We start from the raw sequence: 27902 nt of genomic DNA on the forward strand, positions 1-27902 counted from the left end.
TTTATAAACCACAGTCCCCAAAACCAGACAAACACCTGCCATTTAGCGCTCTTTGTTGCTGGTCTTCAACAGGGGTTATCAGAACTCACCTTTGTACGTGCTAAACAAGGACTGAATGAGGCAGAGCAAGTCTTTGCTTCACCTTTTGTTGTTAAAATGGACAACAGAGAAGAGAAAACCAGACTGGGTCAATATGAATTAAAGTATTTACTTCTTCAAGCTGTGCGCCCATCAGGAGACATTCTTTTCCAGAGTCCCTGAGAGAGGGAGAGTGTAGGAGGACGGGTCATGAGCCTGGCTCTTTGTTCACTCCATCCACACTTATACACAAGGCCAGACTCCTGCACCTTTTGGTTTGGGAGTGTTTTTTTTAGATTAAAGAATGAGCTTATTTCTTTACATCCATGCGGGATTTAAAGAACTGTAGTTGACAGATGGTGGGGAAATGATTGAAGCTCCATCACTCCTCCTGCTCTCAGTCTTAAAATAACCAACAGCCTTACAATGAAATGATCCTGACCATTCAATGGGTTTCTCCTCCTTCACTCAGCACTCATCAACAGGTGGCGCTGTAGTCACATTCATCGGTGTTTCGCTGCTCAGGACAAAGGAGAACCTCAACCCAATACAGGCACTTCGGGCCTTTATCAGGAGATTGTGAGACGTTCGTGTTTTGAAATACACGCGACTGTGATTTTTTTTTTTTTTTAAGTGCAGCGTTGTGACGTTTATGACCTCCTGCACCCTTGGGGCCCTCTTGTAGGTTATGACTGCTAAATGCCACTTCTGAAGTGCGCCAGACAGCCTTTACTGAGTAGTCATTTATTTCATTTAGTCATTTACTTTCTCCTCTATTATACTCCTCAGATGAGATGTTTTAAAGTGGACTCCAAGCTGAGCAGGGATTACGTCAGTGGTCACATCAATGACAATTATTTGAACAATTTTATGCAGTTTAAATTTACAGTCACAGGGAAGTTATTGTTGTTAACTAATGCCTCCCATTTTAAACACCAGGAGCTACACATCTTCATTTGCCTTCTTAGAAACGCCAGCTAAAAATACTAAGGGATAACACACTGACGCTAATATAGTGTAGAGAGCAGTCGTTTGGCTCATGTCATTTATCATTATGGGAAGCATAGGAGTGTAGGAGACCGCCCCAGTACCCGCTGCTGCATCCAACTCGCGTTCACACTTGGTTTCATTCAAACACTTTTTTCCCACCGGGATGGAGCTGCTACAGCGAGCGCGCAGAGCCAACGGGGCACGCACACGCTTCCACATGGCTGCAAACCTATGGCGAACGTTATCGGCCACCATCTGGATATTAACATTAGTTTCAAGTTCGAGAACGAGGATTTATCCACCAAATGAAGGTAAGAAAGGAGGGAATCGTGGCTGCGTTTGTGTGACACAGTCGGGCTTTTTTCCGCTCTTGCATGCCGGGAGAGGTGCTGCGTGCGCTCAAGGCGCGTCCTAGGATAGTAAAGAGCAGGGCAAATTTACAAACATTTAGAGGAGGCAAAAAGTTGGATTTTGAGAGCTTCTTGTCATATTTGTACAGTCCAGCTGTTTCCAGTGTTGTAACGAAGATTTTTTCTTCTTTTTTTTTTTTGGTTCTTTTCTTTTCTGGATATGGTTATTGTAGCGAACACAGTACAGCTTAGTGTAAAATACTCATGTTTTTGTCATAAACAGTTAAACCTTGAAACTGATAGTTTCGGTTTGGTCTTAAAGCTTAAAGCTCTCAAATCAATAGTTTTGAATTTTATGAAATATGTAGATATATCTGATGTTAAACATACACATCTGACACCATGTAATAGAAATGAGAATCAGTTTTCAACCTAACGATGTCAAACCAAGTGAGGTAAACATGCTGCTACTTCCATAACTGTCCACAGCTTAACCATCACTTACTTAGTGGAGAAGTCTTTCACATTCATTTTTGTTCAAAAAAAAAAAAAAGTAGGCTGGTTGTCCTGAATCCACCTGCATGTGTGCGCATTTGCAATTTTAGTGACCCTGCTGGACACCAGGACAGTGCCAGGAGAGCTGAAATGGGCAGCCAGTCCTTCAGAGGGTGGGGGGAGTGGGAGCTGCCTTTTTTTTTTTTTCTTTATGCATACACTGTTTACAACCTGTTCTCTCTTTGGAAAACACACTCACACACCCTCTCTCGCTCGCTCACACGCACACATGCACACACTTGGTCTGGAAACTGTAAATAATCGTCCCACAGATTTTGAAATGTGCTGTTGTTCACCAAGCCTAAGTGCTAATATGAGACTGCTGCCATTGCGTTTGGCACAAGTAAAGGCATAAACCAGCTTGGTGGTGGGTGTCATTTTTTAGGAATTTTTACTACCAGGCAGTTGCCAGAATGAATTCTGGAGATATCTGTTTCAGATTTGATCTTCTCTTTGTGTGTTTTTTTTTTTGTCACTGTCGTGATTTGCCATCCATGCTCCTTCCTCTCTCTCCCTCTCTTTGTTGTTCTGGGTCTCTTTTACCTCTTTGTTGGTTTAAGAGTTAGTGGTGAACTTGACTGTTATTTCTTCAGTCGCCGTGCCCCTTATACTCTCACATGCTGCTTGATTGACAGGGTCCTGGTCTGCACGCACTGAGCTTTTGATTACAGGCATTGCCCCCACCTTCCTCACCCCACAGCTACACACATACATACAAAAACTCTCGTTTCTGTATGTTTTTTTTTCTCCCTTGACAGCTGCGTAGGCTGACAAAAACTCTGAAGGAGACGAGACACAGAGACATCATACCCCATGTCAGCTTTTATACAGCTGACTTCCTCAACCCGCAAAGACACTACGACAGCAGCCAGACACTCATGCTCTGTAGGCATGTGCACACGCTCATGCTCATACAGGCCCACATTTTCACACACTGTACATAAAGAAATGCGTGGTTACACCAAAGACCAGATTCTGTTATATATTCAAGGCCAATAGCAGTTCTGATACTTGAGAGCATTTTGAGTATTGAATCCTCATGGAAATTGAATATGATTAAACCATATAAAGAATTGACTTAAAATGGGGTAAAATGTACATAAAACTGGAAAGTCTAAAATATTTACTGCGCTGTTTGTAAATTGCCCCAAAAATATACATAATATTATAATTAGCTGATCAGTTATGTAGGTAATAAGCCCACATTAGACAACAAAATTGAATCTGGTGACATATTGATCAGGCTAAAGGCACACACTAACACACAAGCATGCCCTCCTACTTCAAATACACACATATCCTGTCATTCTCTGCCTCTCGCTCTCTTTTTTCTCTCTTTGGACACGGTGCATTTAGTGTGTATACAGCTCTCACTAGCAGAGAGAGAGCAGATTATTATTCAGTGGCAATAAAAAGCCAATTTAGACTTGGGAGGCTCAGCGGTCATTTGAAGGGTCACAGTACAAGGCAAATAATCGGCTCTATTGAGATGGATGGTGCAGTGAAGGTTGAGCCCGCTTCACTCATATGGAAATGTGCCTGCAAAAACCTTGGAGTCGCAACAAATCTGAACCGCCGTCCACTGCAGAATATTGATGCAAGAGTGAGCGTTAGCCTGTGAGGCTTCGCACGGCAACGGTGAATCCGTGGATGCACACCAGCATCTGAAGTTTAGTTTGTAGTTTAGTCCCCCAGTGGACAGGCAACCTACCTAAGTTTTCCACAGTGTGCACTTTTTTGCCGGCCACCACTGGCGTGTCTGTGTGCTAAGAAGCTAAATTTGATGCTACGTATGCAGTCAGTTTCAGTTGATGCCAGCACAGTATGAAAATCAACTTCCAGACACTTTAACATTGTTGCCATCACAGTGGCTATTTAGATGCTTTTGTCAAAATTATATAACAGCCCGCAGCTGCCAGCATGGAAGGTTTTTGAAAACCCTTCTCTGCTGGTGCTTTGTGAGAAATTGAACTGGCGTGTCATCTGAAATTTGAGCGCCAGCAGCCTTTTAAATGGCTGCTGCTCAGTAAATGACTCTTTTATGTTAAAAATCAGACTTTCTTGAATAAGGAGAAGTTTTGTAAACCTGTTCTCAGAGGCTCCACCACATGACAGTTACGTTTAATTAATATTAAGCCATTTAAGGCCACTTTGATGGAACGTTTGTTTCAATTCATTTTCAGCAATTTCAAGGTTGGGTTTCATAATGCCGACCTGAACGAAACACATTTCGAGAATGCGTTGTAAAGCCTGTAGGCAACAGCATTTGTCATACACGCACAAATGCTGTCCTTACTAGTGTAGTAATATGAATGTGTTTGTTTGAAGTGGGAAGAGGTGAGCATTATGGATGAGAAGAACATCCCCATCAGGACATACCAGGTGTGTAATGTCCTAGAGCCCAATCAAAACAACTGGCTGAGGACGGACTGGATCCCTCGGTCTGGAGCTCAGCGGGTCTACGTCGAAGTCAAGTTTACACTGAGAGACTGTAACAGCCTTCCAGGAGTCACCGGCACCTGTAAGGTACATGAAAACATGTTCAGGATGTCTAAGTAGAGCATACTGGTGAATGTATGGCCTGACTGCGGCAAAAAGTTTTAACAAAGCAGAAAGGAATTCTGATAAAGGGTCTGACCTTTTTTAATATGTTAACTCTCATGATAATTACTTAATGGACAGACTGCTGCTAATGGACCTTTATTTTATATTACAGCTGCTGTTTATTCAAGCACAAACCCCACTTTGACTCATTATCATATTAAGAGAAAAGATGAGTACTGGTGCTGACCATAAATAGGCGCTTCAGTCTGTCTTTTGTTTGTTTGTTTTTTTGTTTTAGTTTTTTTTAATTCCCTTTTTGTCTTGTAGGAGACATTTAATCTGTACTACCACGAGTCAAACGAAGACAGAGAGAGCTACATCAAAGAGAACAGCTTCATTAAGGTGGACACTGTGGCAGCAGACGAAAGCTTCACCCAGGTAACACCGAACAACCGAGTCAGGCTTTGAATTCCCTCCTCCACTCACTGCAGTGTGCTCCTATGTGGAAAATAACCCCCCCAGGCACTCAGCTGTAATGTTTTTTATTTGTTTTACAAGCACTTTTATCTTGGAAGTCCATTTTGCTGTCCCGGGAATGTTGGCATGGTGCTTTTGCCTAGTCTTTGCTGAAGTGACTTACATTCTAGTCTTGCAGGCCTTAAAGCTTAGTTCGCCTGAGCGATCAATAAAAGTTCTTCTGAATCAGAGCCAAGTGCTGAAGATGTGGAGATCAGTGGCGGTTCAATTGAAACGCCCACTTTAAGTTGAACAAGCAAATTTAATTAATAAGGAGTGACACAGTTTACTGCGCTGTCTATTAATGCAATGTTGTTTCCTCTCCATTCAGGTGGATGTTGGAGACCGCATTATGAAACTGAACACGGAGGTGCGAGATGTAAAAGTCACGACCCGGAAGGGGTTCTACTTAGCCTTTCAGGATGTGGGCGCCTGCATTGCTTTGGTTTCTGTCAGAGTTTTCTACAAAACCTGCCCACTCACAGTTCGCAACCTGGCAACTTTTCCTGACACCATCACCGGGGCTGACACGTCCTCCTTAGTGGAGGTACGGGGGTCCTGTGTCAACCAATCAGAAGAAAGAGAGGAACCTAAAATGTACTGCGGTGCTGACGGAGAGTGGTTGGTTCCTATTGGTGGATGCCTCTGCAACCCTGGATATGAAGAAAAGGGAGGTGCATGTAAAGGTAAGTGATGCTGGTTACAACAGAGCTGGTTCTCCTTCATGCGTTCATAGACTGACGTGACGTGTTGTTTCCTAAGGTATTCAACTGGAATTGACAGTTGTGCTGTTGATGGGCAATATGATTTGTTGACAATAACACAATAGAAAATTGACACCACTCAAAATATATTAATACTGAGGCGGCAGATAAGCTGAGAACAAAGAAATGGGACCAGATGGGTCAACAAATTAATGGGGTTTCTATTGGTTATTTAACTGTGTGGTGATGAGAAGAGTAGGAGAAGCCAAGAAGTGATGTGAAATTTACACTTGATTTTCAGCAGAAATTCAAAAAATGAGAAAGCACTTATTAGCCTGCTCAGATCAACAAGGTGGCAAGCTTAATTTGTATGGATCAGCCTCATAAGACACATGGCCAGCCATGACTGAGAGTAGGTTAAATTAAGACTGATCTTTTGCAAGTGCTAAAGAGAGTTGAAGTTCTGCTTTGTGTACCGAACACTAAGGTCTCCATATGAGGTGTGCTCGCATAACCACAGCCATCTGGACAAGAATGTCTTTCTGTCGCTTACAAATTTGGTCTGAACTTTACTGTAACAAATATGCAAGCTGTTCACACCTTTCAGCGACTCACATGTGGCCTGGATGACGTGTAATATTTGGAAGTGACTGTTGTGATAGTGAAGACTGCAAATGTCCATGCTTATGTGACAAAGTGGGGTGAACGGGGTTCAACAGACTTAGTGGAGACACTTTTACAACATGGCTTGACTCCCTCCATTCATGTTCACTGAAACACACACACATACACAGATGGGCAGAGACTAGTAGATGAAGGGTGGAGTGGGGAGGGGGGGGGGGGGGGGGGGGGGGGGGGGGGGGGGGGGGGGGGGGGGGGGGGGGGGGGGGGGGGGGGGGGGGGGGGGGGGGGGGGGGGGGGGGGGGGGGGGGGGGGGGGCTCATTTCACTGATGTGCTCCCTCAGTTTATATTTATGAAGCCTATCCCAGCAGGCTAATTGTATAACAAACAGACCCATAATTCAAAGAGAAAGGGGATACTGAGAAAGAGAAATATACAGAGATGGACATAAAAGAGGGATGCATTGCCAGTTGGCCAGTTGGTGATTAAGAGAGAAAAAAAATTACTTTTTCTTTGCAATAAGGGATGCAGTTGCCAAAATTCTTATGAATACTTTGTGTCTCAGATGTTCTTGGAACCGTCACCCGCTTAGCCCATTTGTTCCTTCTGAAAAGAGGGGAGGTTTGTGGGGTGGTCCCTGAAGCCTGAAAGATGTTTCCTCCTCAACTAGATTTAGAGAGACCTTGACTCTGTTGAACCTCCAGCAGATGTGAATGCCATCTATCTATCTGCTGCTCTCTTCTTCACTCCCCACTCTCTCTGCCTGTCAGGTTGTTGGCTGGGCGCAGCTGCCTCAGTGGAAATTCATCAAAGTCTGGATGAATACAGAATGCTTCTCTCCAAACCTCTGACCCGACAGAATTAGACAGACACCTTAACGCTTCTTCTATTTTAAGTTAAACAGTTACAGAGAGAAACGGAACAGGAGGGCATAGTGGGATGGAGGGAAAAGAAATTGATTTTAGAAGGGAGTAAGATGATCTGTCCTTTCAACATGTCACAGATGTTTAAAGATTTCTGGATCATGTAGACTCATGTGTCATCTTTGAGGCAGCACAACATATTCAGGTAAAGACAAAAACCAGGCAAACTAAGCTTGGGTGGCAATACTTGTCATTACAGGCTGTGTTCATTTTGCACTTGAAACACAAGCATATGTCTCAGTTTGGATTCTTCGGTTAGTACACTTTCATATCTTTCATACGCTAGATGCATACTGTACAGTTATGTATCTAATGCAGGAATCTTAGGCCCCCAGCACACAGATCTAGAGACCTGTCTAAGACCATCTGGCAGCCACTGTTTCTGAGGGATAAAATTTGTAGTCCCTAAATGGTTGCAAGTCATTGCTTGCAGTTGCTATGAATCAATTGCTAAAGCCCAAATCATGCAGACCTAGAGGTAACCACCTGTTTGCTAAAAGTGTATTCTAGTTAGAGCGTGGTTGCTGCAGGTTGCTAGCAATTTCTAGCATCAAATACAACACAAACTGGAAAAGGAGACAGTTTGTCTTAAAATTAAAAGTTGCAACATTTTTAAAATTTGTTGTTGCAACAGTTAGGCACAACAAGGCGAACAATCTCGGTTTGCAGTTTGCGTTGCATTTTTTCAGTTTCAATACAACTTGGAGAGTAAATGGTCAGTGTCTGGAAGACAAGTCGGGATCTTCCATGCAACTACGGGCAATCACAGTAATCTGCTAGTGACCAAAGTAATCACAAGGAGGCTTTTGCTGCAGCATTCTTTTGCAACCGATTTCACCTGACAGCAGCCACAACCATTCACCAGCCGTCAGGGAATACAAAATTTGCCCTTGAGATCAGAGACTTGCCGGGGTTGGTGATTGAGTGACTGATGGCTGAACACTCAACACCTCAATACTATCTCGATACTGTCTAACAGCAGCAACTTAAAATTGTGCTACTAGCTAGCTAGCTAGGTAGCATTGCGTTGACAAGATTATTCTTACTGGTTGAAAAGATGTAGGTGGTTCCTCCCTCTCCACGATGTAGCTTAAGATGGTGGCCGTTGATGGGTGATGGTGTAACAGGGGTCCACTCTCACCTTTTTGAGCATTAGGACTACACCATCCAGGTTCTCGTGGTGCACTGCATGTCAGTGTGGAGCGCAGTTGAAAATGGTGAAAGATTAGTTTGGAATTAATGAGGTCTGTGATGGCACAAGACCAAAATAATTCACACAGTAGCAAGGAGCAGTTTAATGTTTGGAAGATATGCAAGAAATACCCTCATTAAATAACCCCCTAAATAATCTTTTTTTTTTTTATGCTTATTGTTGATTTTTTTAAGGTGTTTGTAAAGACAAAGCAGAAGATTTAGACTAATAGTAAAACTTTAAATAAGTGCTTTAAATCATAGTTGTGAGAAATGTAATTGTAGCCTAAGCTTGTCTGTTAAAAATGATTCATAGTTGCACATCTCCTGGTTAGATAGATAGTTACACACATTAATATTTCCAGAAACACTGCTACGCTGTCAATGCATTTTAGCATCTGTGAAAATTTCTGTTGAGTTAAACTGAAACAAGTGTAGGCTTAAAGGAGTAAAATGTGAGAAGTTCATTTTCAGGGTTGACACAAAGTAATGAGGATGGAGAGGATGAGAGGAGAAGCTCTGGAGAGGAAGAAGGGATTAGATCTTGAATGGGGTGACAGAGGGGTTGAAAGAAGGCCACTGACAGCAGAAGGCATCAATGCAGAGCTGCTCCTCCCCTGCTGGGGGTTTGTCACTGGGTGCAAAGGGGGCAAGTAGAGAAACACAAGAGAGAGGGAACTCCCCCTCTTTCTAAACCCTTGGTTAAGACCGAGGTCATGACTGAGCCTGATGAAGACGTCAAAAACTTTGGCTGACAGCCACACACACACACACACTTGCAGAGAGAGTTTAGTCGCATAGAGCAGGGTCACGACCGAGGTAGATGAAGACGTCAAAAGTTTGACAGCTGCAATCCGTCTGGGAGGATCGGAAATGAAGGAGGAGAGACAAGAGGCGAGCAGAGGAGAAACAACAGAGAGAATGTGAAATGTGAACGGCTGAAGAAGTGGAATGAAAGCGGAGCCTCCTGCTTTTTGTTTCAGCGTCTCTCTGCTGGCCTCCTTTTTTTTTTTTTTTTCTGTCGCCCAAATCTCCTCAATTCTGCTCACTGCTTGGGAGGGTTGGAATGTTTCTGTGTGCGACTGTGTTTGCATGTGTGTTCCCTCCATCCAGAGAGATTTCATGGTTGCGCTTCTTTCCAGTGCACCTGCAGTGTCTCGTCAACAGCAGAAAGCAGTTGGACAGAAAGAGGCAGAGGGAGAGGCAGCAACACTGAAAGAGAGATGATAGAAAGAAAGAGCAAGCGGATGATAGAACGAGTGCGTAATCGCTGTATTCAGTCCCTCTAATTATTGCATTGCATTTCTGGACTCCAAACATGTTGGACTGCTGACTTAGAGTGTGTGTGTGTGTGCGCGCGTGTGTGAACAAGTGCACGCGTGTGTATGTGTGTACTGTATCTCTGATTTTCTGCCTAACAAAGCCCTCCTTCCAATATACTCACAGTTTGGAGGAGTGCCCAGGAATGCCTAGAGAAGAGTGTGATGGGGCAAACAGAGAAGGAGGAGTTTGTGTCTCATGTGTGCATGTGTGTTTGTGTATATGTGCACACATGGCAGGTGACGAAGCAAGCAAAGACACTGGAATGGCACAAGTGATTGTGTGAAGCGAGCCAAACTCAGGTGGGGGGGGGAAATGGTTTGCATTCCTCCATAACAATCCACCAGTGTGCGTGTCTGTCTGCGTGTGCGCTATTGTCTCCTTCTCCCAGGTTGTCCTTAATGTACAGGAGGTTTGCCAGCTCCACCAGGCTGTGTTGTAGCCCACTGGCATCAGCACAAGCTCTGCTCTCCCTCTCTGTCTTGCTCCTATTATCCCTCCTTTCTCTTCTCCAACTCCTCTCCCTGATCCACAGTTAGGGGGTGGGGGTGTTGCTGCTGCTGCTGCTGCTGCTGGTGGTAACAGGGGGTGATGTGTGTCTGATAGGGAGGGGGGTTATTGTTGCAGAGTCCCTTTCACATGCTAATGTTCAACACTGTTGGCTTTAGGCAGGCACACACACACTTACAAATCCACACTTCTCGCTTCAGACCACCAGTTTATGTGAATATTTAAATTTAGACAAACTTAAAGCTGCGGCCTCGTCTGGGTGCCTTCCTGAGGTTTTGAATGCAAATTGACTCTAGTGACCCTGTAAAATATGAGATAAATTGGCGACATGGGAAGTCAGGGCAATTTTGGAGGCATTCAAGGAAGGCATACAAGTAGAAAAAGATAAGGACCCAATCCTATCTCCAGTCTTATCTCTAGTGTTTCTCCAGAGTTTTCTTGGGTCGTTAATTAAAATGGGGCATGACCCCTGTGATTAACAGCAACCCCTCCTTCGCGTGTGACGGTCTATCAATCCGTCAATCCATCCCTCCCTCCATCCATCACACAGACAGGTGTCAGACTGGAGCAGTGAGGGGTACTTCTTCCTCTATCTCCACCCCTCTGGCTGGAAGAACCAAGGGATGATGACAGCTAACACGGGGTCAAGGAGAATTCACACAAACACACACACACACCCTCACACATGCATGCATACAGTGTGCCGACAAGCTCTAGTTAGATTTGGAATGAGCTGCATTTGCATTTTAGGTAGGCAGAAGAATGCATACTCAAATGAAGACAAGGCTGATAGTAATCACAGGGCACCTTCCCCCTGCATGTCCCTCCCTTCTCCCTCTCACTTACTTCGTTTTTCTCTCTTCATCTCTTTATCTTTCGCTTCTTGTCAGTCTTTTTCTTGTGCTGCTCTCCCAGTCAACCTTCCCAATCCTTTACACTCTCTGTCACTTTGTCTCGCTTGTCTCAAGCAGCCGAACATCTGATTATTTGTAATTATTGTCCTGTCTAGCAGCCAGAATGTTAATGCGCCCGCAGACACGCACACATCTTTTCAGATTTTCACCTTATCAGTAAGTGTGTTCCATATCGCCGCTACTTTGCTGGTCAAACCCGGCTCTCGCACGGCCCTCCATAGCGTAGGGTTAATGTCGGGTTAATGACACCCTCATGGGCTCTCATTCCAGGTCACCAGAACCCACCCTCCTCCTGTAGCCGGTGCTAAAGGAGACACAAAAGGCTACAGAGAAAAGAGAGAATAGAGACATAAGGGGGGCGCTGAAGGAAGTTTATGGCTTCAAATACTTGCTCCTTTCTTCTCTCTTCCCCCTTCATTCTGTCGTCTTTGTTTGAGAAAAGGATGGAGGATTAGATGGGACACAAACAAAAAAGCAGTGTGCTACCGCCCTGGCAGATTCTTGTTGAGCCTTGTATCAACCTCTAAGTCCTTAGAGTTCAGATACTTTTCTGTCTTTCTCCATTTAATTCCACTCTTTTCTGCTCATGGCTGGCTTACCTACACTCTTGATAAAGGAATGTGTAAAACAGATGGAGAATGACTGTATTTTTATCTTGAATTTGATTGTCTAAGCTGCCACAACACACGATGAGCCACTCACCACATGAAAGCCATTCTTATCAGGCCGTGAGTGCGTTTTAATGAATTTACAGGTTTCGACCAAATAGTTTTCAGCTGCGTGTGCTTGTGAGCGATGCCACTGGTATCGATATTGAGCTATAAAGAATGCTAGCCAATTGCTTCAAAGGTTTCTCGTGGCTTGAATAGTTGAAGAGGAGAGGGATATATGGAGGAGAGTTATCAGAAAAGACAGATAAGTGGAGGTCGAGGAGGAAGTGCATGGGGAGCGAATGAGCGAGACGGTGAAATGTGAAAGGGAGGGCAAATGAGTGTGTGAAAGAGCAAATCTGCGGAGGCTCACACACAGATGGGGCAGGATGGTTGGTCGGAGTAGATTACAGAGGAGACTTCCTCCCTCTCATCTACTGATGAGAGCGTCATAAAGCATACTAACGCACTTAAACACAAACCCGCACTCACACACATCATTCCCAGATTCCTATCCACTCCCACTGGGATGTCTTCATCTCCCCGTGGAAATGTGAAAGGGCTGGAAAAAAAAAATGGGAGAGAACTGGGAAAGACGGTGGGATTGAGGAAGGAGAGTGAATAGGGTGTGATGATGAAAAAAGAAGGTGTTGAAAAAATGATTGCAGTCGAAACAAATAAAGGATTTCCTTCTGAAAGTAAAGAGTGTGAAGAAATTGCTCTAACCAGCCATGCTTTGCCATCTCTTTTGCTTCACCCGTGGATGTCAAGCAGTATAATTATGCACTCATTTATTGTATTGTTGTTCTGTCAATGCATGAACTCCCTGGTATACAGAGAGAAGATTTATCTCCCTCCACTCTCCCTCTGTCTCTCTCAGCCTCTCTCCTTCTCTGTTTCTCCTCTTTCATATATTTAAATGTCAATTATATTTGTGTGGGCTGCCAGCGCTGAGGAGTTTTGATGTATTCAGTTCTAGTGTTTCTGGTTTCTGCGTGTGAGTGGGAGCTGATCAGTAAGTGTTCTTTTAGGTGTTCCTTTCTTCGCTCATCAAAATTAAAGATAAAAGAAGTCAAAGTGCCCCTCCCCCCTCTCGCGCTGTATCTGTTTCTCGCTCTAGATTTTTCTTTGCAGTTGTTTGTTTTTGGATCAAAATGCTGTCCGAGGAAAAGCGTACACCGTGTGTCAGTTTACATGCTCTCAGAAAACAGAAACCGTATCAGGGGTTAGGACCTAGGAAGTAAATGTTGACAGCACTAATTTGCAGGCTGCAGCAGGGTGGACTATAACTCCTATAATCTGATTATTCATTAATATCTTGTTAAAAATACTTTGTGCAGTGTTTGGTGTATATGTTCAGATGCATTAATGCATTTCCTTCCCATAAAGAATTTATACATTTACTTTAAAATTGTAATTGATTTCTTTTTAAACAGATGTGCATGGCATCGAATAGGAACAGCTTAAATCCAGAAAACACGCCACCTGTGTGATTAGGCACACTGCAGGAGCGTGTATCAGTGTCAGCTGCACAAATCCCAAACAGGTTAACTCTGAAAAAAACAATATAGTTGTTGCACAAATATTCGCTGTCAACTAAATACACCTCTTCTCAGATATACAGCACTGTGCAAAAGTGTTTAGCCACCCCTCGTTTCTTTAGATTTTGCTAGGAATGTGGGAAATAGGTGCAGTGATTTATCGAAATGTGTGCAAACATAAATGGAAATACAGCATATAAAGCAAAAAACAGTTTGGACAATTCTAACAAACTTGAAAGTCAATATTTGGCCTGAACTCTCTGAGGCAGCTTTCTTGCCATTTCTTTAAGTAGTCTTCAGGAATAGTTCTCCGGGCTTTTTGAAGTACATCCAAAGCGCTTCTTTGGATGTTGGCTGCCTTTTGTTCTAGATGATCCCACACTGCTTCAATAATGCTGAGGTCTGAGCTCGGGGGAGGTCAATCACGTTGATAGTGTTTCACTGTGTTTTTTTTGTATCCAGGTATGCTTTTACTGCATTGGCAGTGTGTTTGGGATCATTGTCATGTTGAAAAATGAACCAACTGCTAATCAGACATTTTCCAGATGGTACTGCATGGTGGATCAAAATTTGACTTTTCAGCGTTCACATTCCATCAATTTTGACAACATCTCCAACATCACAGCCCCAACATGACAGATGGCTGTAGACACTCACTGTTGTACCTCCTCTCCTGACCTCCTCTGTGGCATACTGACAATGATTTGAAACCAAAATTTCAAATCTGAATTAATCACTCCATGACATCTGTTGACACTGATTTTCAGTCCAGAAATGCCAAGCTTTTTTTTTTCTTTTTCTAATAGCTCTTTGGGAATCACCTTGTTGGTGGTTTTTTATGACAGGCTACTAGTAACAGCGTACTAAAGATAGAATTTGAATTTGGGGGTTTTGTGCAAAGTTGTCTGTTGTGTGTAGACACAACACTAGTTCCTAGTCTTTCTTATGCTTGAATAATTCATAGGTCAGTGTTAAGTGGCCTAACTAAAAATAATTCCTCTAAAAATGATCAGGTACAAGGGCTGGACTGAAAATGAGTGAAAAAAAAGGCAATGATCAAAGAAAAACACCTTCAGAAAGCTTGGAGAAGTGCTGCTCAAGACTACTTTAATGGTATAAAGAACGAAGTGGAGACTTTGTCTGAAGTTGCCCTTTATTCTCGGTAGCACACAGCAAAAATACTCAGGTTCAGACACGTTCTCACCTCTGGAAGTACTCAGTTTCAAAGCAAGGGTGGTGCCATGGGTGGAGCATGCAGGAGGAAGGTGTGTGATGCATGAGGTCAGAGTTATCAAGTAGTGGACAAACACTGCTTGTTCCTGGAGAAATTTTAATCCTGTTTTTCACGCTCGCCAAAATAATCATGTTTTCAGTGTTACTCACCAAAAATAACATTGTGTGTTAGTACTTGTCCCGTGTTAAAAGTCCAGCCTAGGCTCACACAGCTCTTAAAACGATTAGGGTGCTCATTCAGGCCTGAAGCCAACACATTCAGATACTGTCAGAATAATGGAAAGGAGGGGCGTGGCTGTGGGTAATTGTTATAGACATGAGGTTCTTGCCAGCCTTGCATGCACGTTCCAAGAAACACATTAGTCAAAAAGGCCTCACTGTAACTTTAAACATGTTAACACACTGGCACTTAATTTTAGAAATACCTTTCACCATATATTTTCTGAAGTTTGAGTCAGTGTGACCTGCTTTTATCTATATCAAATGACATAATTTTTTTGTCTGTCTCTGCAGCCTGTTCTGCTGGTTTCTATAAGGCCAAATCTACAGATCCAGGATGCGCTAAGTGTCCTCCACATAGCCACTCCCTCAGAGATGGGGCAACTGTCTGCGACTGCCATTCTGGATTCTTCCGTGCTGATAGTGACCCTCCGTCCATGGCCTGTACCCGTAAGAATACACAGGCACACATGCGTGCACACACAATATGTGTATGCATTTGCACAAACAAAGCAAAGAGCACAGTCTCGTTACCCAAACGCTGTATCTCTACCAAACAGAGGGACACACAATGCGTCTGAATGCCACTCCTGTTTCACGATCCCATTCCTTATGACTAAGCCACCATCTACATTCTGTTAGGGAGTGATAACTAAAGACATCGGGAAGTGAATAAATGTCCTCTCTCTCACCCTTTCTCCCTCTCTCTCTCTCTCTCTCTGTAAGTCTATGAGTAGGTTCTGTGTGACAGACTTGGAGGCCTTGGTTTATGTCTCTTAAACTTAATTATGCCTATATACAGCACATGGTTTTCCTGGCCTGGGAAAAGTAAAAACACATACACACAATCTCTCAGACACACATACACGAAATAAAGGCCACAGACGAAAACATCAAACCCATCAAAAACATCTCAGAGCCGTATGATTTTCAGCCTGATGCCAGATGTCTGCATTTTAAGCTGTGCCAGAAGCCCCCACACATTCCGTTCACTTCCACATTTCTAATTCTCAGTATATGGTTGATTTCATTTATGCTTGTCCCCCTCTTTTTCAGAGCCACCATCAGCCCCACAGCAACTCATTTCAGTGGTGAATGAGACTTCGGTGGTCTTGGAATGGGCCCCCCCTCATCGTTTGGGAGGAAGAAGTGACACAAGCTACAGTCTGGAGTGTCTCATCTGTCAAACTGGGAGCCACGGTCACACTGGCGTCAGAGCCCTTCCTAGGAATCACAGCATCGCTCAGCCTGAGGCTCAGCACAACGGGTTGGGAATGCAGTCAGACCAGGGGATTGTGGGACCTGAAGCTCCCCATCTAGGCAGAGGTGTTTTCCAGAGCAGGCCTGGAGATTACCCCCGGCCTGGTTCTGGCTCCGGCTCCGTCTCCGGCTCTCAGCTCTGCGCGCCCTGCGGCTCAGATGTGCTCTTCTCTCCCGGTCAGGCGGGCCTCAAGACCACCAGGGTGGTGGTGAGCGAGCTCAGGGCCCACACACACTACACCTTTATTGTCCATGCGCGCAATGGGGTCTCCCAAGCCAGTGGTGCAGGGGCAGCACAGAGCGTGTCTGTCAGCGTCACCACCAACCAAGCTGGTGAGAAAGAGAAGTGTTTGTTTGTGATAAATCTGTTTGTCAGATTGTTGACTGTAACACAAAATCTGCGTATAGATGTTGTCCGTAAGTGGGTCAGCACAATAGAAGCCGCTACTCAGTGCAGGAGGGCCCACAGGGAAACAAGGCCGCATGAGTAATGTTCAAAGCTGTAGAATGCACAAGCAGCATTTGCACAAGCTCTCCATGTAGCTATACCACATATGTACATGTTTTTCCACTAGTGATAGTAAAGTGATAGTAAAGGTACTTGCATATTGGGTTGCAATAGCCCAGATTACAGTGTTTCATTTGAGAACTGACAAGGTTTTGGATAACATTTGGGAAGCAGCTCTGCATTCAGAACTGCCATGTAAGAAAACAGTCATTATAGAATTGGCAGAGGTACTAGTTTACTCTTCAGCCATTTTCATACATGGCCTGCGGTGCTAGACTTTTCTCAGCGTTACATGATGGAGCTGTATGTGAGAACGCAAATATGTGACACCATGAGATATTTGCTTTTAACTACTTGCAAGAATTTAGCAGCCAGCGGTCCTGCATCCTGCCCCTCTCCCTCCTGCATGCTTTATTTAGCCAAACAGAGTGTTCTGGTAGAGAGAGAGCACATCTAAAAGCAGACTAATACTTTTAATGCCATCCTGACTTGATTGTCTCTACGGTGCACAGGGTTCATGTGTGAAAACTGGTTAAGTTGTTAGTGGAGAAGCACACAACAGGCCCGTGTCTTGCTCCCTCCCAAATGGAAACTTGTTCTCTTACTATCAATGTCACAGTTGCCATAGTTATTACTCTGTCCTCCTACACCTAACAACAGCTGAATTAATTATAGGGGTGTTTTCAAGAGGATGTCAGAAAGCATTCTGGAAAATGTAAATCACTGACTTGAATACAAATAGAGAGAGTTGGTTAAAGGGGAAGTAGATACAATAAAAAGTAAATCATAACAGTCAAATAGCTGAAGTGAACCGTGTCGACACGCAACAGCACCAGTGTACCAAAGGGTGGGATTTTCCTTTTCCTAAAATGCTTAACCGCAGAACCATTTGAAAAGTCACCCGCATTTTATGAAGTGTTTCATTTTAGTTGTGAAGGTGTCAGCTGGTGTGTGGCGTTCCTCGCACATGCTCTCCATTAGTTTTCAGCGTGTGCTTTTATTTTATTTTATTTTTTTGTGCATGCTGTTACATCTCAACTGTCATTGCTGTAAGTCTTTATGGTGGCATTTAGAAAGCAGCACACCTGCCTAGTTCCAGGTGCCCCAGGGAAATAACTTAGCTGCGTGCGCACAGCATGAGAGTGTGCCTGGGATCTGTCAAGCCCAACCTGCACTACCATATGGCTCGATATCGTATGAGCAGCCACAAAGGAGGACAAAGAGAGAGTTAAAAGGGGGGAAATGTGGAGGGTTTTAAGGGGAGAGGGAGTGGAGAATGACGCTTGTCTCTGTGGAATAGAGAGGAATGAGATGTAGGTCAGCTCTCGGGTGCACTGGGTCAATAGGACTGTTGATAAACGGGCATTTTGAGCTGCGTTCAGGGCTGTGAAACTGTCACACACTTTACTTTATAATCAGCATCAGGGCACGTACAGTTTATCATTCTACATAGAGGTGAGACTAGTGCTTCTCAAGCTTTTTTAAACAATACAAAATATTTGAAACTTTTTGGCCAGTTACCCCCTCGACCAGAGCAAAAACATTTCAGTGCCAATGTGATGTAAGAGCCAGTCAATGCCACTGTCACTGTACAGTGACTCAAGCAGCAAACAGTTAAATTCTACATTCTGCTGATTGCAAAAGTGGTGGAAAACCACTAAGACAAGACTGCAATTGCACTGAGCCGAGTCTTTCTTGTGGGTTGCGCTTCAGATTTAGTAACAAACAGGGACCTGTGCATCACTGAGGATAGTTTCTGTGCCAGGGAGACAACTGCAGCGATCAAACTCTTTTCCAGGCACAGTCGGTGTCTTTGCTTTGTTTTGATCAGTCATTACACAAAGGGAAACTTTACACAAATATATGGATCACCTCTTTTTCTGTGGTGTCTGTACTTCTGCTACGCATGAAACTCTGTGCCATTTTCTTGATTTTTGTCTGTCAATAAATGTGTGGAAGTGGTGTCGTGCTCACAGTAGATGGGATTGTATTTGGTGCTTTTTCCTTCGGTGAGGTTTTTGTGGCAGTTTGCCTGAAAACTGGAATATTTGCAATAAAATGCTATTTATTGAACTTTTTTTAATTGATGCAATTGTGGCTCAAATATGTTAGGGATTTTCAACAGCTGATATGTTATTAAATGACCTTTTAGAAAAAGAATACGTACCCCCTGCAGTACTCCAAAGTACCCCTAAGGGTATGAGTACCATCTGAGAAACACTGTATTAGTTCTCATTATATGTCTCTCCTCTCAGCACCCTCTCCAGTGTCGTTTATCCAAGCCACTGATGTCACCAGGCACAGTTTGTCATTGTCATGGCAACAGCCAGATCGACCCAATGGGGTCATCCTGGAGTACGAGGTCAAGTTCTATGAAAAGGTGAGTTGCCCGCAGGTTAATTCAGCTCAGGCAGCTGTTTGGAATGTCAATATGCTGGCTCGCTGTTCGTATCGCGCTGATGGTGAGGATGGATTTGCATTCAGTCACTGAATAGATACCCTTCTTTTTGTCCTGTCTAATCAGGATCAGAGAGAGAGGTCCTACCGCATAATGAGGACCTTCTCTCGGAGTGTCGATGTCACGGGCCTCAACCCCCTCACTGTTTACGTGTTTCATGTGCGTGCTCGCACAGCTGCTGGATATGGAGAGTTCAGCACGCCTTTCGAATTCTCCACAAATTCAGGTATTCACACAGCGATGTTCAGTAGAGTTTTTTTTTTAAAAAAAGCAGCTATGAGTTTTTATGTTGGTGACTTCTGTGTCCTTCATTGTTAGATCCCTTTCCTCTGATTGGAGAAGGAGTTAACTCTGCCTTCCTCCTGCTGTCTGTCAGCGGGGTTGGAATTTTACTGCTGATATCTGCAGCTGTCTTCATCATTAGTCGCAGGTATACACACACACACACACACACACACACACACACACACACACAGCACCACAGACATATGCATATTAAAGAACCCTTCCGGTAGGCATACACACCTCTAGACTTGCTAGGCCGGCTGGAAAGTTCTCATCAGTGCAACATTGACATCAACTTGGGTGCAGCCTTTCTGTTAACTACTGCTTCTGACCAAACTGCTTCGGCGCACACAAAACAACACCCACAGTTCCCCTGCTATTGTGGGCCTAAATATTGTGTGTGTGTTACCTGAAGCTTTAAAAAGGGATTAGAGTGGAGACGGTGATAATCCCTTTGTCCCTGACTTGTCATTACAGTCTCTTCACCAACATCATATGTGTGTCAGCTTCCGCTGGCGTGCACCCTCGCCAGCATGCGCAGATGCCCACACACACACACACACACACACACACACCTGCTCAGACACAAAGGTGTTTTTGACAGTCTCTTTGTTTAATAGAAAACACCTTTTATCTTGCGCTACCTGAGGCATTGTGCCTCCTCCCTCTCTCCCTTAAATGCTTTGATCTGGTCGTTCTTTGCTTTCCCGCAGCCCGTTCCTCTGCCTTCCTCATTGTCATTGCTTTCCGTTGCGGCAAATCCTTGAAAATCCAGTGAAGGCACAGGCCTGCTAGAAAAGAGGCATACAAAGTTAAAAGCAGTGTGACACACACATTGCCTTTTGTCAGGTCAAATGACTAAAAATCACAGCAAAAAACTTAAGTGAAAATAGTTGGTTACAGGCTCGCTTATGTTCATTGTCTGTTCGTCATTTATGTCTCATCAGGAGGAGCAAGTACAGTAAAACAAAGCAGGACTCAGAGGAGGAGAAACATCTTAACCCAGGTACTGCATAAGAACATAAGAACACACGGATGCTGTTTCTCCTTCTCTTCCTTCAGATCCACCTGCACATCTTATATGCATACTGCCAAAAGACATTTACATAACATATGCAGTTATACAACTATTTCTCACCCTCCTCTGCATCCCTCCTTCTCCTCCCTCGTCTCCTCTCCTGCTCTCGCCTCTCCTGCCGTGGCAGGAGTAAAAATCTATGTGGACCCGTTCACCTATGAAGACCCCGATCAGGCAATCCACGAGTTTGCCAAAGAGATTGATGTCAGCTGTATTCACATTGAGAAGGTTATTGGCATGGGTAAGCCTGGCGTTGGTGCTCACACGCGCACACTCACAAACCCACACACACATGCTTACTTGGCGCTGACGCTGCTGTTTTGCTCTGTGTGTGTAGGAGAGTTTGGGGAGGTGTGCAGTGGTCGGCTGCGTGCGCAGGGAAAGAGGGAGATCTACGTTGCCATCAAGAGTCTGAAGGCAGGATACTCTGACAAACAGAGGAGGGACTTCCTGTCTGAGGCCTCCATCATGGGACAATTTGACCATCCGAACATCATCAGACTAGAGGGCGTCGTCACGAGATGTGAGATGCGTATTTGGGTTATAACTCAATGTGCATGTTGGGAACTTTGCCAATATTTATAAAACTCTACCTGTTTAGGCAAGCCGTTGATGATCATCACAGAATACATGGAAAACGGCTCTCTGGATGCATTTCTTCGGGTATGGGCCTTTTATTATACTTGAACAAAGGATTAGATCACAGATGAAACTCAGTCAGTAATGACTGCACAGCTAGCTGTGGGCGTCTATGTTAACTTCCCCTCCTGCCTCTCCAATTTTGACATTTCAGAAACATGACGGCCAGTTCACAGTGATCCAGCTGGTTGGCATGCTGCGCGGGATCGCCTCAGGTATGAAGTACCTGTCAGACATGAACTACGTTCACAGAGATCTGGCAGCGCGAAACATACTGGTGAACAGCAACCTGGTGTGCAAAGTGTCCGACTTTGGCCTGAGCCGAGTTCTGGAGGACGACCCAGAGGCCGCCTACACTACAAGGGTAAGACACGCAAACACATGTTAAAATAGAGATAAAGGCTTTTGTGATGATTACAAATTCATTATTCTTCATCACTTAAATATTTCCAGGCTCTATTTGTGCTATCACATCTTGAGTTCACACATTTGTTGTTAAAGACAGCCAGAGAGCTGTAGAGTTTGTCAAATGAATAGACACCACTGAAAGAATGAAGCTTTGAGAAAAAAACATTGCAAGTGCTGAGGCTGTTCCCTGATTGATTAAATCAAATCTTAAAAACATAAATTATTCAATTAACTAGTGTGACTTTTACTCCTGTTTTAGGAGGCCACTGGGACTTATCTTTCTCCTGGAGGGAAGATCCCCATCAGATGGACTGCTCCAGAAGCTATAGCCTACAGGAAGTTCACTACAGCCAGCGATGTGTGGAGTTATGGTATCGTTATGTGGGAGGTGGTTTCATACGGAGAGAGACCCTACTGGGATATGAACAACCAAGATGTGAGTAATTTTGATATTATCTAATCTATGAGATGCCCTCCAGAAAAAAAGAATGCTCTACTTCTTGATATGACTACCATGATATAAATATTAAATGATCTTTATCCCAGAAGGAATATTGAAAATAAAAAAGTGGGTTATAAACTGTAACATAAAGCCGTCTGTGTTTTTTTTGGGCATGTGATCGACTCCATGAAGCTAAACAAAATAAGACACGGGTTTAAAAAGCCACAGTTGACCCTGAAAAACAAGCATTAACATTAATTAGAATTTTCCATAAAGAAGTTGTAAGCTGTGACTTTCTCTAGAAGTCAAATTAAACTTTTGCTGATGTTCACACAGCAAATGGGACTTAAATGAACCCGTCTACATAACAAACTCCACTTCTTTTGCATATTTTAGACTTGTGGACAAAAATAAACTGTCCTCTGTGTGCTGCGTTCTGAACTATGCCTTTGACCTCTGTGCTGTTTGCAAAATGTGCAAATTTGGGTTTGAGATCCTTTGGTTAGTTCAAACCAAACAAAGGACATTTTATTGAAGATAAATACTGAGACTTATATGAACTGGCTGTTCAGTGCTGTTACTCTGCCAAGCCAGCCGGTGATTGTGTTTTTGGGACTCTGCACTGGTGACAGACGCGGCTGGAGGCATTATGTTTTCTGGTTTTCCTTCCATCATTAGTCTCTCCCATACTTATTAACACGATATCTCAGGAACGTCTGGAGGGAATTTTTATCAAATCTGGCACAGCCGTTCAAAGGTCAAAGGTCACTGCGGCTGGAGAGCATTTTATTACATATATTTACTTGGATTTAAGGATGGACTGATGAGATCAGACTGATTTTGCGGCTAAAGGTGACTGTGACCTCACAAAACAAGCTTTTTGGACAGAATTCATACACTAATTACACTGAACAGGGTAATGACGCAAAGTGATCAAATCATATATCATGTTCTGCAAATGCACTTTTGGTGCTGTAAGCCAGTAATAGAAGGGGAGATGATTGTAAAATCTAAGTTGAGCTGTTAGAGGAGGTATGCGGCAGGGGGGGGGGGGGGGGGGGGGGGGGGTACCTGCATTTTGTAAACTTTACTGAGATGTGAAGAAAGATCTTGTTACAGAGCAGATTTGCTAATTGAACAGTCGCTTTGCTGTCGAAGCCTGTTCAGTCTGAGCAGTTCAAAGAACTAACATGATGTATGGACATGTTTGCATATGATGGATTTCATCTGCAGCATTGTTTGGACAGTTTGTCCATCTTTCTTTCTTAAAGTTTTTTAAAGGTCAAATAAGCACAAGCAGAGCTACAGATGTAGCTTTTGCTCTATATCTACAGTGTGCACAGGAAGATGCAGAGCTGCACACATCTGCAAAAAATTAAGATCAATTGGAGTTAGTGGTGAGACAACTTTGGGAACATCTTGGAAAACTGCAAGACAGTAATAAATCTTTGGGGAGAAGAATTTGCTTGGCTTTTCGTGAAGTTTAACCGGTAGTTGCGCTTTGATTGACATCTTTTAGTGGATGATTTTCATCATTTCCGTACAAAACCACAGATTTCCTTTTTTTTTTTTTTATTGAAGTGACCGTATGAGTTCCGGATGTTTTTACACAGATATTTGTGGGTCACAGAGAATGACTCATGATGCTATTTACCATCCTTCTTTTTTTCTGGAGCCACAAGGAGGTCAGCATTTGTAACTAAATGTTTGAATCATTCAAATTTAAGATGATGAACACGGTGAGCATTGCACATTGGCATGAGAAAGACGAGTATAGTTCCCATTCAGGGAGAGTGGAACCCAGGTTATTTGGCTAGAATTTACATGGCAGGCTGTTGCAGACAAGCAACAAATGTTACTTATTTTAAAAGAAGGCCAATCAGTAAATGTATACTTTATGCTTCTTAAAAAACACATGAACTGCGTTTTGCATGAGAACTGCCAATGCTAACCAAGGCAGTTATGAGTCCACCTTAAATGCATTGTCAGTGTCTGATGACAATGTAAACCCTTCCTTTAGGTGATCAAAGCGATAGAAGAGGGCTACCGACTGCCTGCTCCCATGGACTGCCCCGTGGTGCTGCACCAGCTCATGCTGGACTGCTGGGAGAGGGATCGAGCAGAGAGACCCACATTCAGCCAGATACTCAACATGTTGGATAAACTCATACGCAACCCTGGGACTCTACGCCGGACAGGAGGGGAAAGGTATTTAAAGTACATGTAAGCAAAGACTGAAATTTCCACCTGCAAAGGAACAATTACATGCATATCCACATTCATACTGTACTCACACCCACTCCCACATCTTTAAGGGTTTTTTTTTCTTCTGTTATGATTTCACACTCCTATTTCGGTCCCTTGCCACCACCAACCTGCTGTTTCTTTCTGCACATATAGGCCCACAGGCACAATGCTGGAGTCCGGGGTGGGATCAGAGGTGTGTGTGTCAGTCATACCGGAGATGTGTGTGCCAGAGTGGTCGCTGTGTGAGTGGCTGCAGTCCATCGGGTTGGAGAGGTACAGAGACACCCTTGCAGCGGCAGGTTACACCAGCCTTGACAGTCTCCTGGCTCTCACACACCAGTAAGTGTACCTTCATGTGAAAATGGATTGAAATAGGAGCTGCTCTGGCATTAAAAATGTCTTAAAAATGGAATCTTTGAGTATTTTTTAAGCAATGGGCATACGTGAGTTAAAACTAGCAACAGGAATCCGCTCATATTTTTTAAATCAAAATTCAGCGTCATGAAAATCTGAAAACTGGGTGTAAAAAATGTATTTATTCTGTATAATCATAGCATTCATTCTGTCTTGTAATATTTAACCCTTTAATGTTTTAGTTTCAATACTTATTAACTAAAAAAAAAATCAGTTGATCTAATCTTACAGTCTGTTTCCACTAAAGTAGCCTCAGTTTCTTAAGTTTAACTGGGAACACACTTTTTTTTTGCCTCCCCAAAAGGGGGGGGTAATAAAAATTACTGAAGACTGTAACAATAGTTACAGTATAATAGTATAATAGTAATAGTGTAATAGTCTTACAAATGCTAATCTTTTTTAAATTAGGTTTTCTTACATTAGCAGCAGAATCTCAAAGTTTTTTTTGCATGTATATACTGTATATAAACAAAGGATGCAACCTTCTGTCAGGAATGGTGAGGACACAAACCAAGTGTGGGACACAGAGGCAGGGGAGGTGAAAAGCAAATGAGCCATTGTTGGTAGAAATGCAAAGTTAAAAAGGTAAAAACTAAGCTGAGCTCTAAAACCCGAACCCAACAGAAACACAGGGAGCAGAAACAACAGAGTAAGACAGGACTATAAATACACTGGGTGCTAATTACACAGCTCCACACAGGAGGGAGCAGAGTACAGGTGAAAACAATCAGTCACAGGTGAACAAAAGCAGGAAGGAACAGACAATCACAAAAGAGGTCGGAGCAGAAAGCTAACCTTAAACAGGAAATAACCAAGAGGCACATAATACTGAGACACAAACACTACACTAAACAAGAAGTCAGAGACGAGGATGCACAGAAGGCACGAGAAGCTGGAGGGGGAATAGGAAAATACTGAGGCGACTATAATAATAATAATAATGATAATAATAACACAATAATGATAAAAACACAGAAATGACAAACTGTAATAACACTAGAACAGCAATGAAAACAAAACAATAATCCAAAACTCAAGATCAACACAAAGCCCTGGGACTTTGACACTTCCATCCATCCATCCATCCAAAAACGTCCGACTGCACCTCTAGAACAAAGACCTTTTTAACCCAGCATGATGTTTATTTTGTAAATTATGGTCCCATTTAGATTTTAAAAAAAAGATGGGAAAGGATAAAATGTTTTTGTGTGTGTCTACGCTGCAACTGACAAGTCACTAACGTATAAGCATGCAGTGTCCTCGCCTCCTCACTCATCTTGTCTGCTTCCAAAAAACAAAGATGGCGACGACTGTAACATCTTGAGCCCTCAAAATTGGAGCCCTCAGACCAATCCACGACATGGCATTAGCTGCAGTAGCCATCTTTTATGTGCAGTCTTTGCCTGCATTAGTTTGTGGCTTCTGAATTGCATTACTTTGGTTTGTTGTTTTACTCTTTCGCTTCAGAATAGTTCTGGGAGACAATGGTGTTCTGTGGCGGAAAGGCATGAAGTATATTAGGCAACACAAACTCTCTATGTTATGGCTGTAGTTTAATTGATAGACTGTTGGCCTGTTATTATCCAGTGATTTAAATGCATACTTGAGCAGATGCAAAACCCTAAATATCTCCAAATGTTTGTGTGTGGTGAAAGTCAAAGTGTCTGTCAATTTACAATAAGTAGGTGATGATAAAAGAAAGCGACACCCAGCCTTATCCTTTAAATACTGCATATTGTGCCTTTGTTTGTCTGAACGTTTATCTTTGTGTGTGCACCCACAGGGAGATGGACAGACTTGGAATAATCACACCGTCACATCAGGACATGCTAATTGCTAGTGTGCAGCAAGAAATATTCTCTCAAATGCAACACATGCAACACACTATGGTTCCAGTCTGAGCTGGCACACGGATACAAACCTGTTTCTGAGAAGAATTTCATTTACCTCATCTGTGCACTTTAGAGGGACTTTTCACCAGTGGAAATACAGGGTGTGGAGGAAAAGTAGAAGCACGAAGCGAGACGAAGAAAGAGAAAAGCAGCACTTTTTGTGAACTTCCATCCTGTGGAGTTTTCTATAAACCGTGATCTGGACGTGGTCGCAGATAGCAGTGAGCTACCGACAGCTTAGACCGAAGCCTCATCCTCTTATCCAGTTTCACTTCTCCTTGTTTTCTTATCTGTTTGGTGAAGGCTGACATGTGCATAAGCAGAATGGCTTCCAACCTTTTTTTTTTTTTTTTTTTTGGCTGCTTTGTGCTCAACTTGAACAAAATGTAATTTGTTTGCCCGCGTGTCTGTGTTTGTGCGTGTGTTTTTTTGCGGCGTGCGTAGCGTGAATGCATCCTACATGAACTCTCCCTTGTCAAGATGTCAGCTATCATTGAATAACCTTAATATGCAACATTAAAGAAGGAGCGGGAGAAGCCGGACAGAATGTATCATTACAAGCTCTTAGTAGTTTCACACAGGAGGATCATGCTAACCAACTGTATGATTTTGCTTGTGTTTTTTTTTTTTTAATTATATTCATGTTTTTATTTTGAACTGTATGAATTTTTGATTCTGTTGAAGTAGACATTTAGATTAGGATGTTGTCCATCGGTGTCCGTGTATTCGTCACTTGTTCGATGCTAAGAAATAGACACATGAAGCCGTTTGTTTATTTATGATCTTTTTTTATCTAGTTTGTGCATAGTAAAATAGAAACACTGAGAAATGTTGTACTGAGTGCCATATTGCATTGCAATAAATGCCAAACCATCAGTGGATGTAGGTTTTAATTGTGTTTGAACAGAAGTTTTGAACTGTAATATATTTAACGTCCACTGTAATGTACTCTTCAGGCACTTTATGTTTATAATTTCTCAGTTTGGCAGAAGAAACTGTCCTCTGTGAAAGTTGAGACTTAGTCAGAGGTGCCTGTAACAAGGAAAACAACTCCAGAAGAACACCCAGCTGAAAGTCTGCTGGTGTTATCACACACAGTGTTGCGTTTGAGTGGGTACGAAAGAGAAAAGAGACGCAGAAGAGGAGAAAAGAAGGAGGCCGAGTGGGAGAAAGAAAGCTGTGAGGAGAAAGGAAACTGAAATTAAAAGAAGAGAGAATTAAGAGTGGGCTGTCACCATGAGCGTCTGTGTGGCCTCATGGTTTTTTTTTGGGTTTGTTTCTTTTTTTTTTTTGGCTAAATTGGGCTGAGCCTGCAGTGCAAACATGACAAATCAGCAAACATCTGTCTCACCCTACAATACTACACAAACATACAGTGCACATATATGTGTGTTTGGACACGTGCTCACCC

At 43.2% G+C, this 27902-nt stretch overlaps 1 protein-coding gene across 1 annotated transcript; it reads left to right on the top strand.

The window, feature by feature from the left end:
- Positions 1 to 1231: 1231 nt before the first annotated feature.
- On the top strand, positions 1232 to 27367 carry LOC115795507 (ephrin type-A receptor 4-A-like). The gene is made up of 19 exons (XM_030751468.1): positions 1232 to 1379; positions 2024 to 2087; positions 4301 to 4499; positions 4845 to 4955; positions 5365 to 5719; positions 15155 to 15310; positions 15917 to 16453; positions 18884 to 19008; positions 19153 to 19312; positions 19405 to 19516; positions 20319 to 20377; positions 20577 to 20690; positions 20787 to 20972; positions 21051 to 21112; positions 21243 to 21452; positions 21756 to 21932; positions 23959 to 24146; positions 24339 to 24524; positions 26383 to 27367. Exons 1-19 carry the CDS (start codon positions 1232 to 1234, stop codon positions 26498 to 26500), a joined length of 3267 nt encoding a protein of 1088 aa, XP_030607328.1. The 3' UTR covers positions 26501 to 27367.
- The last annotated feature ends 535 nt before the right edge of the window (positions 27368 to 27902 follow it).

This window comes from Archocentrus centrarchus, chromosome 17 (assembly GCF_007364275.1).
Source record: "Archocentrus centrarchus isolate MPI-CPG fArcCen1 chromosome 17, fArcCen1, whole genome shotgun sequence".
Classification (NCBI taxonomy): domain Eukaryota; kingdom Metazoa; phylum Chordata; class Actinopteri; order Cichliformes; family Cichlidae; genus Archocentrus; species Archocentrus centrarchus.